The sequence below is a fragment of the Xyrauchen texanus genome, chromosome 46, assembly GCF_025860055.1.
Source record: "Xyrauchen texanus isolate HMW12.3.18 chromosome 46, RBS_HiC_50CHRs, whole genome shotgun sequence".
Classification (NCBI taxonomy): Eukaryota; Metazoa; Chordata; class Actinopteri; order Cypriniformes; family Catostomidae; genus Xyrauchen; species Xyrauchen texanus.
The window spans coordinates 14,548,349-14,565,737 of NC_068321.1; the positions used below are offsets into that span (position 1 = coordinate 14,548,349).

The 17,389-nt window shown below is 37.9% G+C and overlaps 1 protein-coding gene across 4 annotated transcripts; it reads left to right on the forward strand.

The window, feature by feature from the left end:
- The first annotated feature begins 703 nt into the window (after nucleotides 1–703).
- On the forward strand, nucleotides 704–16,819 carry dnm1l (dynamin 1-like). Of its 4 annotated transcripts, XM_052120193.1 has the most exons (20): nucleotides 704–896; nucleotides 1,790–1,934; nucleotides 2,701–2,736; nucleotides 3,328–3,374; nucleotides 4,865–4,936; nucleotides 5,055–5,141; nucleotides 5,235–5,397; nucleotides 5,493–5,613; nucleotides 7,620–7,751; nucleotides 7,890–8,096; nucleotides 8,211–8,331; nucleotides 8,419–8,574; nucleotides 8,668–8,757; nucleotides 8,866–8,958; nucleotides 9,050–9,103; nucleotides 9,361–9,432; nucleotides 14,749–14,907; nucleotides 15,073–15,182; nucleotides 15,559–15,718; nucleotides 16,111–16,819. In XM_052120193.1, the coding sequence occupies exons 1-20, from the start codon at nucleotides 795–797 to the stop codon at nucleotides 16,165–16,167; spliced, it is 2,184 nt and encodes a 727-aa protein (XP_051976153.1). In that variant the 5' UTR covers nucleotides 704–794; the 3' UTR covers nucleotides 16,168–16,819. The 4 variants fall into 4 exon arrangements, with proteins under 4 accessions (XP_051976153.1, XP_051976155.1, XP_051976154.1 ...); XM_052120195.1 differs by lacking the exon at nucleotides 9,361–9,432 and having other exon boundaries at nucleotides 16,111–16,818; XM_052120194.1 differs by lacking the exon at nucleotides 2,701–2,736 and having other exon boundaries at nucleotides 16,111–16,816.
- The last annotated feature ends 570 nt before the right edge of the window (nucleotides 16,820–17,389 follow it).

The window sequence follows — 17,389 nt, forward strand, 5'->3', positions numbered from 1 at the left end:
GGATTTCAAATGATAATTTAGCATTTGCTCTGTCTCATTTATGTTATTCTCAGTAGGATTGTTAACTGGTATAACATTATAGTAGACTTTTAATTGTTTTATACATATGAAGTTGCAGAGATGACATTATTATTACACCAACCACCACAGGGCTTAATGTGTCAATTTATGTATGTATGTACATTTTTCATGGTCATGAAAAACTTGGAAATATCATGGAATTATAAAAATAGTGATTTATAAATCTGGAAAAGTCATGGAAATATAACTAATCTTAAAAAGTAATGGAAATCTATAAAGTGAATATACATTTTTCAAGTTATGCTGAACTTTACATCATTATTTCAAAGCCTGAAATGGCAGATTAAGTTGAAAATAAAATGATTCTGATCTAGTAATCACAAACAACTAGAGAAGTCATGGAAATGAATTGGTCAAAATATGTGGGAATCCTGCTTATGTAATATTTACTAGTATATTTACCAATATGGACTATTATGCCACCTCACCCAAAACATGTTTTTCTGTATGCTCCAAAATATTTTTGTTGCATCCCATGGTAACGGTCGCCTTGGCGCATTCATTGAGAACAATGCTCGGGAATGTAGTTTATTTCCAGAAAGTTAAAAAGTGAGCCAACAGCGGTTTTGCCGCCTAAAACTACAAGTCCCATAATGCAACGTTTAGCAGTTTTTCCGCGGCCGGGTTCACTGTGCTTGCGTGAGGGACATTGGATGACTTTGTGCCGTGTTTAGCTCTTTCATTTTGACAGGAAAAAGGAGATCGTTAACGCGATGGAGGCTCTTATTCCTGTCATTAACAAGCTCCAGGATGTCTTTAACACAGTGGGGGCAGATATTATCCAGTTGCCCCAGATTGCAGTGGTGGGAACGCAGGTAATGTGTTTTAGTTGCGTTTTCCTTTACACCTGCCTGCGTTGAACTGTGGGCTAAAAGCTAGTAAGCTGCCTACCTAGACAGGTTCTTTTGGGCATAAAAGTTGAGCTCGTGCACCTATAAGGCTCCTAAATGCTATCTAGCTCGGAAGTCCACTAGTTTTTTTAAGCAGAGCCTATTATTAGCTACATTTCTTTATGTTTGCGACACAAGCAAGGTCAACGAGAAATTAACGCTTGCCGCTTTAAAGATAGCGACCATTAAATTAACATTTGTAGTCGCAAGCAAGCTTTTATAATAAATAATATTATAAGCGCTCTAGCTACTAGCCTGCTAACATTGACTTCTCGCGCGTTTCCTCGTTCAAAGTATGAATGTTTGACATAGTGGCCACATTTTGTGAGAATATCTAGTTTTATGGGTTTATTTTAGCAGTATAAATAGGATCAGGACGTGAATGTTGTGGCTGTGGTGGAGTCAGTGGAGTAGCACACACATGAAGTGTGCGCTGTGGCCGGTCTGTACTTATCAGATCAGACAGCATTTACTGTATCTCTGAACAGCTGCTGTTCGGTCAAAAATATATTTTAAACTTATTGTGTTAATGGCTCTTTAGCAGATAGTCTTTTCTGTTCTGAGAACACACTAGGTTTATTGTGAAAATACACTAAAATCAATACACAGCCAAGTCATGATCTTTAGAATGCAGCATATCAGCGCATATCGTGAAATAGTGAACTAATTGGCTCAGACATTCAGTAGTGATTCCACACGTTTGTCACCGTGGGAAATGTTTTAGTTGCAATACATGACCAATGTGTCTGACCAGTAAGATCCATCTTTTGCATTGCCCATTCAAGGCTTAGTTTTGTTCATTTGATTCTGGTTTACAGAGCAGCGGGAAGAGCTCTGTGCTGGAGAGTTTGGTTGGCAGAGACCTCCTGCCCCGTGGGACGGGCATCATCACCCGCAGACCACTCATCCTGCAGCTGGTTAACGTAGACGCAGAGGACAGAAGAAAGACTGGAGAGGAGAACGGTATATGTTTCCCCCCTTATGTTTCACAATGAATGCAGGTAGCATGAATTTGTTAACTTTTTTGCCTGTAAAGATTCTAAACAATGTGAGAAAATGAACGTGTGAGCTTGTTACTCTGTGCTTGTATCTTATTCCTTCATTCTAAGTTGGTTTGTTTTGCTCAATCAAACATATAAAGGGAGTGCAGCAGTGTCAGGTAGTTGACTTTGTTTATTGTCAGCTGAATTAAGTTAAAAGAGAAGTGATCCAAGCTGATTTGTGCAATAATGGCTGTGCAGGAAACCTTTAGTGTCTTTAGAGATGTTTGTTTATATAAAACACCCGTTTCACTTTTGTATTTTCAGTACGTAAAGATCAAGTCCATAAGAATCTTTCATGCATTTGAGATTAAAGGGATATTTCACCCAAAAATGACAATTCTGACATCATTTACTCACCCTCATGTTGTCCCAAACCTGTATAACTTTTTCTTTCATGGAAAACAAAATGAGAAGATAGACAGAATGTTAGCCTCAGTCACCAATAAAAATTATTGGTGACTGAGGTGATTATTTTTAATGCATCTTCCATGGAAGAAAGTAAGTCCTATGGGTATGGAACAACAAGAGGGTGAGTAAATGGTGACAGAGTTAAAATATTGGGTTGAATTACCATGGTCCATCTCTCTGAAAAATACAGTTTTCGCTGCACTAGAGTCCTATAAGTCTGCATTGCTGCACTTACAGGTCTTGCAGGCTAACCCTCTTTCATCTCTCTTCAAACACAGACCCCAATGCCTGGAAAAAAGGACGCCTTTATAAAGGTCTCCTTTTCCTTGTTCCTTGCCCTTTTGCTTGTGTTAAGCAGCTTCCTTTTGACCTTTTGATTTGTTTTGCCCTCATCCTGCCTCCATTATCTAATAAAAAGCTTTCATTAAGATGGCAGTTTAGTGGCCTAGCTCAATTCAGACTCAAACAAACCCAGACAGTGTCATTTAAAGTATGATCCAGTCATGATTTCTGATTGAAGTTGTGAGAATGAGTACTGCTAGTTGAATTAAAGTGCTTCCAAACGTCATCCTCTGCTATTTTAACTTCACCTTGTAGTGAAGATTCAAGGTCTGTGTGTTAGCGAGAGCCAAAAGCTTAGGTAGACTCTCCTATCCTTAATGCACTCCGCTTGGCCTTTTTTACATGGTGGTTTGTTTTTGTATAATTTGCTGTGATGATGCTTTTTATAAAAATACTTTTGTTCAATAATGGAAATTAAATATTGACACAGTGGCCCTCAGAATAAAGCTAATATTGGCTTCTCAGCTGAGAAAACAAATCACAAGAAAGTGAAAGTGAAACAGCTAGTGTGTGTTTGAACCAGTATTGTGTCATTGACAATACTGTCAACAATGTTCCCACAGGAGTGGATGGAGAAGAGTGGGGGAAATTTCTACACACCAAAAACAAGGTATGGAAACCTGCACAATACACCATTGGACAAAGAGAAACAATCGGCACCCACTGAGGTCAAATGTGCGTGACTATTTAAGGTTGTTTTTGGCATACATTGTGAATAATTCTTTGATTTTCAGCATCTTTGCACAACACAAAAAATTATAAAGTGTTAAGAAACCTTTAACATGTAGATATTTTTTAAACAGATTGACCAACACCCAGCTTGGAGTATAGTACCTAACCTCTGAGCGGGTCCAAGTTGAAAAATTTTAAAACTGTTAAAAAAAACAGTTCACAATTTTGTTTTAGTCAGTCATTCTGGCCATCTTTATGTAGTACAAATGACTGTGAAAAGAGTTTGTCTGAGCTACTGGGCAGATGAAGAATAAGCCCTTTAATTCATGAATAACAAGAATGTATTGTGCTGAATGTTCACACAAGAATACAGCGGTGTGGCAGTCACATGCTTTGCATTAATCTCATGTAACATTTCACACTGTTACCTCTTCTATTTCTTGTGGTCTGTAATTTTTCATTGTTTTATTTCATTTAGGTAGAAATGTGGGGATGCGCTGACATATCGGCTGCCGATATTTATAGGCCAATTATTGACCAAATTAAAGCCACCGGCATATCGGTTCTAATCATGAAAATGGTGGTGTATAGTTAATTAGTGACACTCTGTAAAAATGTGACCGTTGTGAAAGCGAAATTTACATTTACTTGACTTCTGAGACATCGGTATGATATCCAGTAATGCTGCATGATTAAATTAAGGTATGCAATATGGCCTTGCACCATTTACTAAACCCTTAAAACCTGCATTTTAAATATAGTCTGTATTCAGTGCTTCAGTCAGTGTTGTGTGAGAAAGCGGCGCCCTCTAGCGGTCTGGATGTTATTTTTCCATAATACCACTATTATACAGAATTTAAAAGGGGTTTTATTCCTTTGGTTAAAACTTTTTATATTTCCATGATGTGAATGACATTTCTTTGGAATTCCTAACATATGCATAGTATGAATTTGTAATATTATATTACTGTATATACAGTACATACATGTAAAATATCAGTTCTGTTGTTTTGAACTGCAAAAACAAAAGTGCATACATTTTTTTAAAGTACAAAATAACAGTTTCATATCAGTCATGTTAATATATTTAGTTATTTTTTGTTCCTTTTTTAACTTCTTTTTATCTTTCAATGTTGCTTTCTTTAAAATTGTGGCCTATTATGTATTCAACAGATCCAATCCATGTTCAATTAAAATTATTTATTGTTAGAACAGTAAAAAAAAAAAAGCTTGTGTACCTCTTTGTACATTTTTAAAGCATAGTTCCAAAGTAAAACAGTAATCTGATGGCAAAATAAGGTAAGTGGCAAAATATCGGCATATAGTTTTTATCAAAATCGGCCAGAAAAATGATATCGGTGCATCCCTATTTAATTCATGTCTACATGATAAGTTATTAAGATTGTTAATATTGTCTCTGCTTTTTAGCTCTATACAGATTTTGATGAAATCAGGCAAGAAATTGAAAATGAAACGGAAAGAATTTCTGGCAATAACAAGGTATGAAAGAGCTTTCTTAAGAGCTCATTTAAAAAGTAATAAAAGCATTAAGCACTAAGATCTGCAGTTATACCCATACTAAATTCTGAGGACTTTTTGTACATAATGTGTTTAACAGGGGATCAGTGATGAGCCAATACACCTGAAAATCTTCTCACCACATGTTGTAAACCTCACACTGGTGGACCTGCCTGGCATCACAAAGGTGTTTTATTCAATAACCAATTGTACACTTAGTTACCTGTATCAGTGTTGAATTATTTTGACAATTTTATTAGTTTGACATTGATGTGTTCAGGTTCCGGTGGGAGATCAGCCGAAAGATATTGAGCTTCAGATCCGTGAACTTATCCTGAAATACATCAGCAACCCAAACTCCATCATCTTAGCTGTCACTGCGGCTAACACAGACATGGCCACATCTGAAGCTCTGAAAGTAGCTCGCGAGGTGGATCCAGACGGTCAGCATATTTATGTTTATGCGTCAATCAGTTTGTTTTTTAATGTGATCCAATTTATTCACTGTTTTGTTGCATTTAACCTTTCCTGCTGTCAGGTCGCAGAACACTGGCGGTCGTGACTAAACTAGATCTGATGGATGCCGGTACTGATGCAATGGATGCACTTATGGGAAGGGTCATTCCTGTCAAACTTGGACTGATCGGAGTGGTAAACAGGTAAAAAAGAAAATGCATTCTTCTTAAAATATGAAACAGTGGATTCCATAAATAATGTAAATGTATATTAAATATATTCTAAACTATATAATATATTCTAAAATGTAAAATATATTCTAAACTAATATTAACTGTTAAAATATTGTTACTAAAATGCATAATTTTTCCCCACACGTATCGTGTGAATCTCATGAAAGCTGGCAAGAAATGTCTGGGTCATATTTTACATCAATGGAAAGTTATAAATTCCTCCATTGCAGTAATGTGAAATTTGGGGAAAATCTGCTTAATTGTCATGAAATGATAATGCAAGATGTCTCGGTACAAGGAATATTTCTAAAAAATAATCTTAATTTTATATTATTTCTTATTTTAATATATATATATTTTTTTTTTTTTAAATTTCAAAATGTAAGATACTGTAAACCTATTAATTTTAGTCCAAAAATTAGTGTAACGCATTGCATTTTAAATTATTGTAATCCAATTATAGAATTTCATTCAATTTAATTACTTTTAGGCACATTACTTGGGTTACCCACATTTCTAAAATAATATTTTTTATGTATAGTACATTTACAACATGAATAATGAGCAAGTATGTCTGTTTGTGTTTCTGTGATAGCTGAAGGGCCCCAAAATGAGACAATGTAAGATAGAAACGTGTGATGTTGAGTGTACAACTTTTGTGTGACGTTGAACAAGGAGGAAATATAGAAATTATTTATAAATTAATTGAAAGGAAATAAAACACAAACTTTTATTGTGAGGTGTTTAAGAAAGTAACTTTGAAAGTAAAGTAATTAGTAGTGCTGTCAGTCAATTACAATTTTTAATCGCATAATTTTGTGTAGTTAATTACAATTAATCGCACATATTGAAAGTGCTGAAATTTGACTCTAAATATACTTCTTTTCCTGCCAAAATGCATTTATTTCCTTTTTAGGAAAGAAAACAAAACATTATAATGCTTTTATAACATATTCCAAAAAAAAGCCTTCCACCATATAAAGATAGAAATGCACTAAAACGGCACCAATTCAATTAACATTAAATGTAACATTTAAAGTCTAAGTGGGAGTTTGACTAATTGAAAGAACTAGTCTCCTCATAGGTTTATCTCTTAAACTCTCATCCTCCACAATATTAATCTGCCAGTAGACTGTGACTGTCTGCTTTGTTATAGCAATCTTGAAGCAGCATTCATAATAAATCACTTGTTTAAATGACTGGTGTCCTGTAGCTCTGACCCCCATCATCAGCAAATGCTTTGAGAGGCTAATCAGAGATTACATCTGCTCTGTGCTGCCTACCTCACTGGACCCATTGCAGTTTGCCTACCGCAACAACTGCTCCACTGATGATGCCATTGCATCTACAATACACACCGCTCTCTCCCACCTGGAAAAAAGGAACACATATGTGAGAATGCTGTTTGTAGACTACAGCTCAGCATTCAACACTATAGTGCCCTCCAAGCTTGATGTGAAACTCCGGGCTCTGGGCGTAAACAGCTCGCTGTGCAGCTGGATCCTGGACTTCCTGTCAGGCAGACGTCAGGTGGTTAGAATGGGCAGCAACATCTCATCTCTGACCCTCAACACTTTAGCCCCGCTGGGCTGTGTTCTCAGCCCACTCCTGTATTCCCTATACACACATGACTGTGTGGCAACACATAGCACCAATGTCATCATAAAGTTTGCTGACGATATGACTGTGGTAGGTCTGATCACTGACAATGATGAAACAGCCTACAGAGAGGAGGTGCACACTCTGACACTGGTGTCAGGGAGCACAACCTCTCCCTCAATGTCAGTAAAACCATGGAGCTTGTAAAATATATATATATATGTAATTTCTTTCTTTTTGTTTTTTGATTTTGGGGTGGAATGTAAACTGCACATTTCTTTGTGAGATTCACCCTATCATGTTTTTTAAATCGGGCATCTAACAAGGATTACCAAAATCAAGTCCATTTGTGCTAATAACTGAATGTCTTTATCCAGGAGTCAGCTGGACATCAATACTAAAAAAAGTGTACAAGATGCTATTCGTGATGAGCATGCCTTCCTACAGAAGAAATACCCCTCTCTCGCCAACAGAAACGGAACCAAATATCTCGCCAGAACATTAAATAGGTAGGTGTTTGCTTTTAGGCTGTGGCCTGAATTAAGCAACACGAGAATTCAATTGGAATTTTATAATGTCACAATTTCTCGTTTTAGGTTTACTTTGTTGATTTTAGAGGTTTAAGTATGCTCTTTCTTTTCCATTAGGTTGTTAATGCACCACATAAGGGACTGTCTACCAGAGCTGAAGACACGTATCAATGTTCTGGCTGCCCAGTATCAGTCTCTGCTCAGCAGCTACGGCGAGCCGGTTGAGGACAAGAGCGCCACCCTGCTGCAGCTCATCACAAAGTTTGCCACTGAGTACTGCAACACTATTGAAGGAACAGCCAAATATATTGAGACAGCTGAACTGTTAGTGTCTCTCCGCTTCTTCCTGTTACTCAGCCAGTCATAATATCCATATTGAATACTGTGTTTAACTGATTCAATGTTAGTGCTAAACTCTGATTTGTGGTTGTATTGTAGGTGTGGTGGTGCAAGGATTTGTTACATTTTCCATGAGACATTTGGCAGGACACTGGAATCTGTTGACCCTCTTGGTGGACTTACAACCATAGATGTACTTACAGCTATCAGGAATGCTACGGTGTGTTAAAAACCCAAGTAATTTTTTTTTTTCTTGTTTAGTCCTTAATTTGAATTTAATTAATGTAGATATTTTGTGTCTTTGCAGGGTCCACGTCCTGCTCTGTTTGTGCCTGAGGTTTCATTTGAGTTGCTGGTGAAGAGGCAGGTGAAGCGTCTGGAGGAGCCCAGTCTGCGCTGTGTAGAGCTTGTGCATGAGGAGATGCAGAGGATCATTCAGCACTGTAGTAACTACAGCACTCAGGTAGTTTAGTTATGTATTTTTCAGAATTAAAGTAACTATACTTAAATTTCAAAACTGAGAGTATAAGCTTGTCTTGTCTGTCTTTGTCACTAGGAGTTGTTAAGGTTTCCAAAACTCCATGATGCCATAGTAGAAGTGGTCACCTCTCTGCTCCGGAAGCGGCTGCCAGTCACCAATGAAATGGTTAGTCTCTATTCTCTTTAATCTTTTCAATGATATGGGTCAGCCACCTTGAGCAATTTATTATCAAACATCACTTTTCTAATTGTGCATGTGCACTACATGTTCCAGGTTCACAACCTTGTGGCGATTGAGCTTGCTTATATCAATACAAAGCACCCAGACTTTGCAGATGCTTGTGGACTCATGAACAACAACATTGAGGTTTGGTTTATTTGATTTCATGGTGACTTGCATTTATTGATTGGAAAACATGTGTTTGAAGTTAATTTTTTTATTTATTTTTTTATAACAGGAGCAGAGACGTAATCGAATGAGAGAGATGCCCTCAGCTGTGCCTCGTGATAAGGTATGCTGTTAAATAAGTGTGTTTTAATGTTCTAAGCTATCAAGGGGGATATATGTTTTCTTACAGGAAGTGGGATAGGCTGCTATTTGCAATTTTCTTTGTCCTTTTTAAGTGCTGTGTTGCTTCTTTTCCTCTATGTAGAATAGTTTGTATCATAAACCTAAAAGACTCTTGCTCTTTGAGTCTAGACCAGAATTAGACTGCTTTCACCTCTAGCTGACTAGTCTCATTCCCTCTCTCTTCCCGTCTCTTCCTAGTCCTTAAGGGGTCCTGGTGGGCAGTCAGTTTCACCCACTGAGCAGCTGCCTGCTGAGGGCGATGGTCCCAAGGTGTGTGGCAACCTTAATCTGTAGGGACAAAGCATGGAGTTAATTTTCATCCCAGTTTCTTTGCTCCCTTTAAAACTCCTAAACCCCCAAAACCCCTGACTGCATGCGAAGGATATAGCTGCAAACAGAGCTCCAAAAAGGGGTGGGGGCTCCAACAGCGAGTAAAGATATAGGACATATAAAGGAGATATAAACTTAACCCTTTCCCTAACCCTAATCATGTGTGAAAGTGTGTGCCTGTTACGCCCCTTTTTGGAGTAACCCTCCACTCTTTTGGAGATTGCGCCCCCATTTGGAGGTCTCCCTGGCCTGCAGCTATACCTACTTGGACTGCATGGTCACCAACCACTAAACCAATGGCAGATCATGTGTTTGCTGTGCCATTTTGTTTTACTAATAAGGGCCTTCTCAAACTTTTGTCATTTTTTGTGTTATATATTTCTTGATTCGTCTGTGCCCTGAGTGTTTTGCTCTCTTTAAAAGCGCCTCCTGTTTGAGTATTCTGAGTATTTTCAAATTAGGATAAACCAGAGCTTTTTTATGTCTAGGAAGAGCTATTTTAGTGTGTTTCATGAAGGCATCTTTAGTTGTGCATCCAGATGGATCACAACTTATTTGTTCAAGTTTAATAGTGACACTGTCACACACTTTTGATTTTATATAAAGGTTGGTTTTGAAAATCCTTGGCAACTATAATATGATATTTCAGTTGTATTTTCACATCATGCAATACTTTTCATGCTTTTTTTGTACTTTCTAACTAAAGTCTGCTGAATGCTGTACTAGTGATAGGCCGATATATCGGTTTGGCTGATTGATGGGCAGATATTTGGCCATTTTGGCATTATCATATTGCCCAAATACTGGGCCTGATTGGCCAAGTATTGAGGAAAATAAGCATGCGTTTAAATTTAGCAATTATATGTACATCGCATTTGTTATAATGGTATATATACACTCACCTAAAGGATTATTAGGAACACCATACTAATACTGTGTTTGACCCCCTTTCGCCTTCAGAACTGCCTTAATTCTACGTGGCATTGATTCAACAAGGTGCTGAAAGCATTCTTTAGAAATGTTGGCCCATATTGATAGGATAGCATCTTGCAGTTGATGGAGATTTGTGGGATGCACATCCAGGGCACGAAGCTCCCGTTCCACCACATCCCAAAGATGATCTATTGGGTTGAGATCTGGTGACTGTGGGGCCATTTTAGTACAGTGAATTCATTGTCATGTTCAAGAAACCAATTTGAAATGATTCGAGCTTTGTGACATGGTGCATTATCCTGCTGGAAGTAGCCATCAGAGGATGGGTACATGGTGGCCATAAAGGGATGGACATGGTCAGAAACAATGCTCAGGTAGGCCGTGGCATTTAAACGATGCCCAATTGGCACTAAGGGGCCTAAAGTGTGCCAAGAAAACATCCCCACACCATTACACCACCACCACCAGCCTGCACAGTGGTAACAAGGCATGATGGATCCATGTTCTCATTCTGTTTACGCCAAATTCTGACTCTACCATCTGAATGTCTCAACAGAAATCGAGACTCATCAGACCAGGCAACATTTTTCCAGTCTTCAACTGTCCAATTTTGGTGAGCTCTTGCAAATTGTAGCCTCTTTTTTCCTATTTGTAGTGGAGATGAGTGGTACCCGGTGGGGTCTTCTGCTGTTGTAGCCCATCCGCCTCAAGGTTGTGCATGTTGTGGCTTCACAAATGCTTTGCTGCATACCTCGGTTGTAACGAGTGGTTATTTCAGGCAAAGTTGCTCTTCTATCAGCTTGAATCAGTCGGCCCATTCTCCTCTGACCTCTAGCATCAACAAGGCATTTTCGCCCACAGGACTGCCCCATACTGGATGTTTTTCCCTTTTCACACCATTCTTTGTAAACCCTAGAAATGGTTGTGCGTGAAAATCCCAGTAACTGAGCAGATTGTGAAATACTCAGACCGGCCCGTCTGGCACCAACAACCATGCCATGCTCAAAATTGCTTAAATCACCTTTCTTTCCCATTCTGACATTAAGTTTGGAGTTCAGGAGATTGTCTTGTGACAATCTGCCATGTGATTGGTTGATTAGATAATTGCATTAATGAGAAATTGAACAGGTGTTCCTAATAATCCTTTAGGTGAGTGTACATTGATGTGCCAAAACATTATGACCAGTCGCAGGTGTAGCAAATATTGTTGATCATCTCCTAACAAGGCCACATATCAAGGTCTGCGTATATAGATGATAAGCGAACAATCAGTTCTCACAGTCAACGTGTTGAATGCAGGAGAATTGGGCAGGAGGAAAGACCTGAGCCACTTTGACAAGGCCAAATTATTATGGCCATACAACTGGGTCACAGCATCTCTGAAACAGCAAGGCTTGTAGGGTGCTCCCAGTCAGCAGTCGTGAGTACCTACCAACTGTGGTCTGAGGAGGGACAAACCACAAACTGGCGACAGGGTTTTGGATGCCCAAGGCTCATCGATGTGTAAGCCCGTTTATCGGTCCAATGGCGGTCTCCAATAATATGGGTGAAGGTCTCTGCGCGTTACTGTCTTTCTTTTTACGCAACAGGATTAAATGAAATACATTTTCTCTTATGTATTACCTCGTTATTTCATCTGACTCCATAAATGAAAAAAGGTTTTAATGATATCTGAGCATCATTAAAAGTGAGTGAATTTCTCTACACTGCGGGTCTCACGATCACAAGCGGTCAGTTTTGATCATCAAACAGAGGTAATTGCTATATACCTAAGATCGGTCACATTCACGTTTACACAATCAAAGATACTTCAGTATAGCCCCCATGGAATTGCATACACTTGAATTTAACTTAACGTTTTCTTCAGTAGAGGTCACGGCCACTATTACAGATGTAAGTTGACCAACATAACTTCTCTTGTAATAGCTTTGGATTGGCCATGCGTGGTTTCCGCGTACACTTATCTGGAGAAACATCAAATTAAAACAGAGGTAAGACACACCGAATTTAGATTGGTCAAGCAGCATTTGCTGTTCTAAACGGAAATTCCCTTTTTGTCTTTGCAAACCAAGTACACTTGAATTGATGCCAAATATTAGTCGTCACTAATCTGACGCAGACTTGCGGTAACATATGAATCGTTTAATCTGCTTGGGAAAACAATTTAAGAGTCAGTCAGAATAAAATTACAATTTTACAATTTATTGACCAGGTAACGTAATAAATTCATCAATTCCAATTAGACAGTAATAAGTCAAATTTAGACATATTATCAAAACATAAGAAATTCGAATTGCAATCACCTGATATAAACTACACACAGTAAACTGTGTAGGATCGTCTGACTACAGAGAACCCTGAGCTCTGGACCAGCCCTCCTTAAATATGCAGACAGAATACACATTGTGTACCAAATGGTATTATCCTTTGAACAATGAGAATTTGGGGGTGAATGGGTTCTTGACATCCTGGTGTTAAACCTTCAAGGAGGGGGATAGACCTCCAGAATTATTCAGTATTTGGCAAAGACCTTATAACTTTGATGTCATTAAGTTTTACAAACCTGGGAATAAGAACACTATACCAGACGCACTGAGACATTTTAAATGATACCAAACATGTTACACTAGTTACATTATTTGTATACATCAGATATAGACTTTTGTTACATACAGATCTTAGGTGATTTCTGAGCTGAAGGGGAATGGATGAGGAGGAGAGAGGAGAGAATGGGACAGATGTGGAAGGGCAACAATGAGGTGTGAATTTGCAATCTTCGCTCAGTGGGGTGTGGTGCCTCAGGAAGAGTTTCTAATTGTGAGAGATTTACATGTTGATTTTCTCAAAGATCATATATTTGCACTTTGCCTTTGAATGCAAACACATTGACACCCTGCCTTACAAATGCATGAGGGCAACTAAGGCTATCCCATCTGGTCTGACCGACAGAATGTCTACTGTGGACAAGTCACAGAAAATGTTAATGATGGTTACTGGAGGAATGTGTCACAACACACAGTGCATCCGATTGGTCTATCTGATTGAGCATCTGTGGGATGTGCTGGGCCAACAAGTTCGATCCACGGAAGCCACATTTTGTACATTTGTTACTGTGGTGAATACAGAGTTGGGCAAATATCTCTCTCTGATTATGTGCTGTTATAATTTATACATTTTGTTTAGGGAACTGTTTTTGTTTAGTGAAGATCCATGTTTGTTTTACCTGTGGTTAGCATGGTCCTGTTACAAATAACAAAGCAACTGTTAAAACTATTTAAAAAAACAATGGTAAAATTCATAAGGGCATTTTAAAAAGGGCTTTAAAGCCTGGAACTTTGTGAATTATGAACAAAGTTAGTTTTACTTTTGTATTTATCTCGGTTCTCTTCTATTGCTCTCTGATTGTATGAAAATATAGCTGGTTGTGTTTGCTTTCAGAAATTGCAATAGATGACAACTTTTATCAATAATAGCCTGTTGAAAGGAATCTGTTAAAGGAATATTTCAGGTTCAGTACAAGTTAAACTCAATCGACAGCATTTGTGGCTTAATGTTGATTTCCACAAACATTTATTTTTGCTTGATTCTCCATTTCTTAAAAAAAAAAAAGGCAAAAATGTAGATACTTACTACTTTTTTCTGTGAAACGTTATACCCAATTTTACAACTTCATTGCCATGACGATGTGATGTCAATAAATCCTAAACAGCTATTAAAATTACGATTTAAACAACTTTACCGCTTTTATACAATTATAAGCTTTACATTTCTGCCTTTTAAACCCTCCAAACATTGTCCCCATTCACTTCCATTGTGCCTTACTGTAACCTGTTTTTTTGTTTTGTTTTGTGGTAAACAACATTATGCTACAAATGCTGTCGATTGAGCTTAATTTGTATTAAACCCAGAATACTCCTTTAAAGAGTGCCACCTCAGTCGCACGTACAGAATAATTTAGTCCTATATAAATTAGGTGTTAACTCTCACCTTTTATAGATGTTATTGATTACCTTACTGTTGTTAATACCAATACTGTTGATTGAGCATTTCAGTTAGACAAAATATGCAGTTTAATTGTAATTTTGTGAAATAATTATAATAATAACTTATATTTTTAGTTTGTGTCTTGACATTTCTCATTTTATAGGCCCTAGATGAGATGTTGGTTACACCAACTGTAGAACTCTGTGGCACCGCTCTCAAATGTTTGTTTGGAGCCTTGTCAACACATGAAAGAAAAATGGGCCACATGGGACAGTGACCAGAAAACCAATGCCTCTTAGCACTCAGTCATCTTTTGTTTTCCCTGTTTGTCTCTATAAGATGGCTGGAGGAGCTCAAGGAGAGCAGGAAGGAGGAACAGGGACCTGGAGAGGCATGCTGAAGAAGGGAGACGATATTCAGGGAGACGATAGGACCAAACTGCAGAGCTCCATCCAAGCCAGCCCTCAGATAGGACATGCAGTCAACCTACTTGATGTGGTGAGTCCATAAAGCACAACAAACAGCCATGTTGTTGCAGACATGACTTAATATATAATAACATAAGATGTGAATGTAAATACACTAAATATCTGAAAGCATTTGCACATTCTCTACTGTTAAACAGTCAAAATGAATTGGTGTTAAATTGTTCTGATCTTACAGCCAGTGCCAGTTGCCAGGAAACTCTCTGCTCGTGAACAGAGGGACTGTGAGGTCATTGAGAGGCTGATTAAATCCTATTTCCTTATTGTCCGTAAAAACATTCAAGACAGGTATGTGACCTACACCAGCTCTTTTGAACCAGTCTGTTCAGATTGAACAAGTTCTTGTGCAAGAAAAGCTAGGCCCGGTGCAATGAATGGAACAAAATGCAGTTTTTTAAATTACACTAACAAGAGACACTGCATGTTTACATTAGAAAAATAATTAAGAAACCGCATACGGAATCAAAAACACATTTAGTGTGAATGGCCCCTAACTTTTGAATTCAGTCTTATCTGTTTAGGAACCGTAATGATCTCAGAATAATAACCTGAAAGTCTTAGGACTTAATTTAGGAAGCTTCTGTAATACAGTCTCTTGGTTTGCATTTGCTCTTGCAAATATCTGATATTCAGAGCAGCACACTGTCCCCATCTGTCTCTGCAGTGTACCAAAGGCTGTGATGCACTTCCTGGTGAACCATGTGAAGGACAGCTTACAGAGTGAGCTGGTGGGGCAGCTGTATAAACCCGCTGTGCTGGATGACCTCCTCACAGAGTCAGAGGACATGGCCCAGCGGCGTAATGAGGCTGCAGATATGCTCAAGGTAACAAAGGATCTGATGTGCTGAATACAGATGTTAGCTGAAGTGCTACCTATAAAGCAAGTGTTATAAATCCCTGCTAAAGTGACAAATTGATGATGTATAAGAGTATTCAAGCAGATGTGCATAACAAACTTATGTTTATAATGTAGCGGGATGCTTCAAAGTGGCTGAATTAGATTTTTCAAAGATATCCAAAAATTTCAAGAGTGATTACAGACCAATTTCAGATTTACTTGCTTATAAACAATATGTAAAAAATTTAAATGAAAGAAAATGGGCATGTTACGTCTCTGTCAGAGAGCTTCTTCCTGTCTATGTGGGCTGTTCTGGGCCAAATTAAACTTCAAATGGGAAAACCGTTGTTTTTAAACTCTCATCCTCTCTTCTCACAGGCCTTGCAGAAAGCCAGTCAGGTGATCGCCGAAATTCGAGAAACACACCTGTGGTGAAGTTCGGTGCAGATGTACCACTCCCTTTCTCTTTCACTCAAGTCCTGCGGTCTGTACCGGGCCTGTCCCTTACTGTCTGGATTTCACAGGCAGCCAACTTGAAAAATGCACTGGTGTCAATTTGTGTGTATTGAATATAGTTTTATTATGTATGCGATGGACTTGAACTACATTGAGGGCATATAACGACCACCTTCACACCGTCCCATTCAGTGATATCTTCATTCATGTATTTAAGCTACCATGTATGCGCTAGATAACGTGTGTGGCCTGTTAAAGGACTGTTTGTTGCTGATGTAGTCTAAATTAAAGGTAGTGATATAAACAAACACCTGCATTTTTGTGTTCTAGGCTGTGAAAATAGCTTTGCTCAAGCTAACAAATTTTTAAATGTAAATAAGATTTTGATGTTATTGTGCCATTTATAGTAATTTAAGACAGGAAAAATTTTCATGCTTTATTTGCATCTTTGGAAATGCTTTAATCGATCATCATTTCTGATACCTTATTTATCTACTTTTTTCACTTTTAATCATATAAACTTAATGGTGAGGCTGCTTTACGTAGTGTATTAGGTAAGTTTCATGCAGTTTATTTGTATAATTCTGCATTCATATGCGATTCTTGCAAAACCTGTTAAGATAACTTCCTGGTCATTTTTAACCCCAAATCAATACAAATAAAATATGATATAAATAAAAAGAAATTAAAGGAATAGTTTACCCAGAAATTAACATTCCCTCATTCTTAACTCACTTTCATGCCATCCCAGATATGTATAACTGACTTCTTTCTTCTGCAGAATGCAAACAAAGATTTTTAGGAGAATTTATCAGCTTTGTAGGTCCATACAATGCAAACTCCAGCGGTTAAATCTATATCTTCAGAAATGAGTGAGGGTGGGTGAGAAACAGACCAATATATGATTCCTTTTTCACTGTTTATTTTGACAGCAGTCTCCTTGGCAATCATGAATTCAAGAGCGATTACACATCAAGTTCATATGGAGTATGTGTGTATATATACACACATACATGAATTTACATTTACTTAATGGAATTATCCATTTGCATTCATTTCTGGAATATGTACATACCAGCTTGTGAGCATTTAATTATTTCAACAATCCCCTGATTTATTCAATACCGTAACACTGTAAATTGTTTATGTATATTTACAGTGAAAATTCTGTTGTACAATGCTTTTTTTTATTAAAATCTGC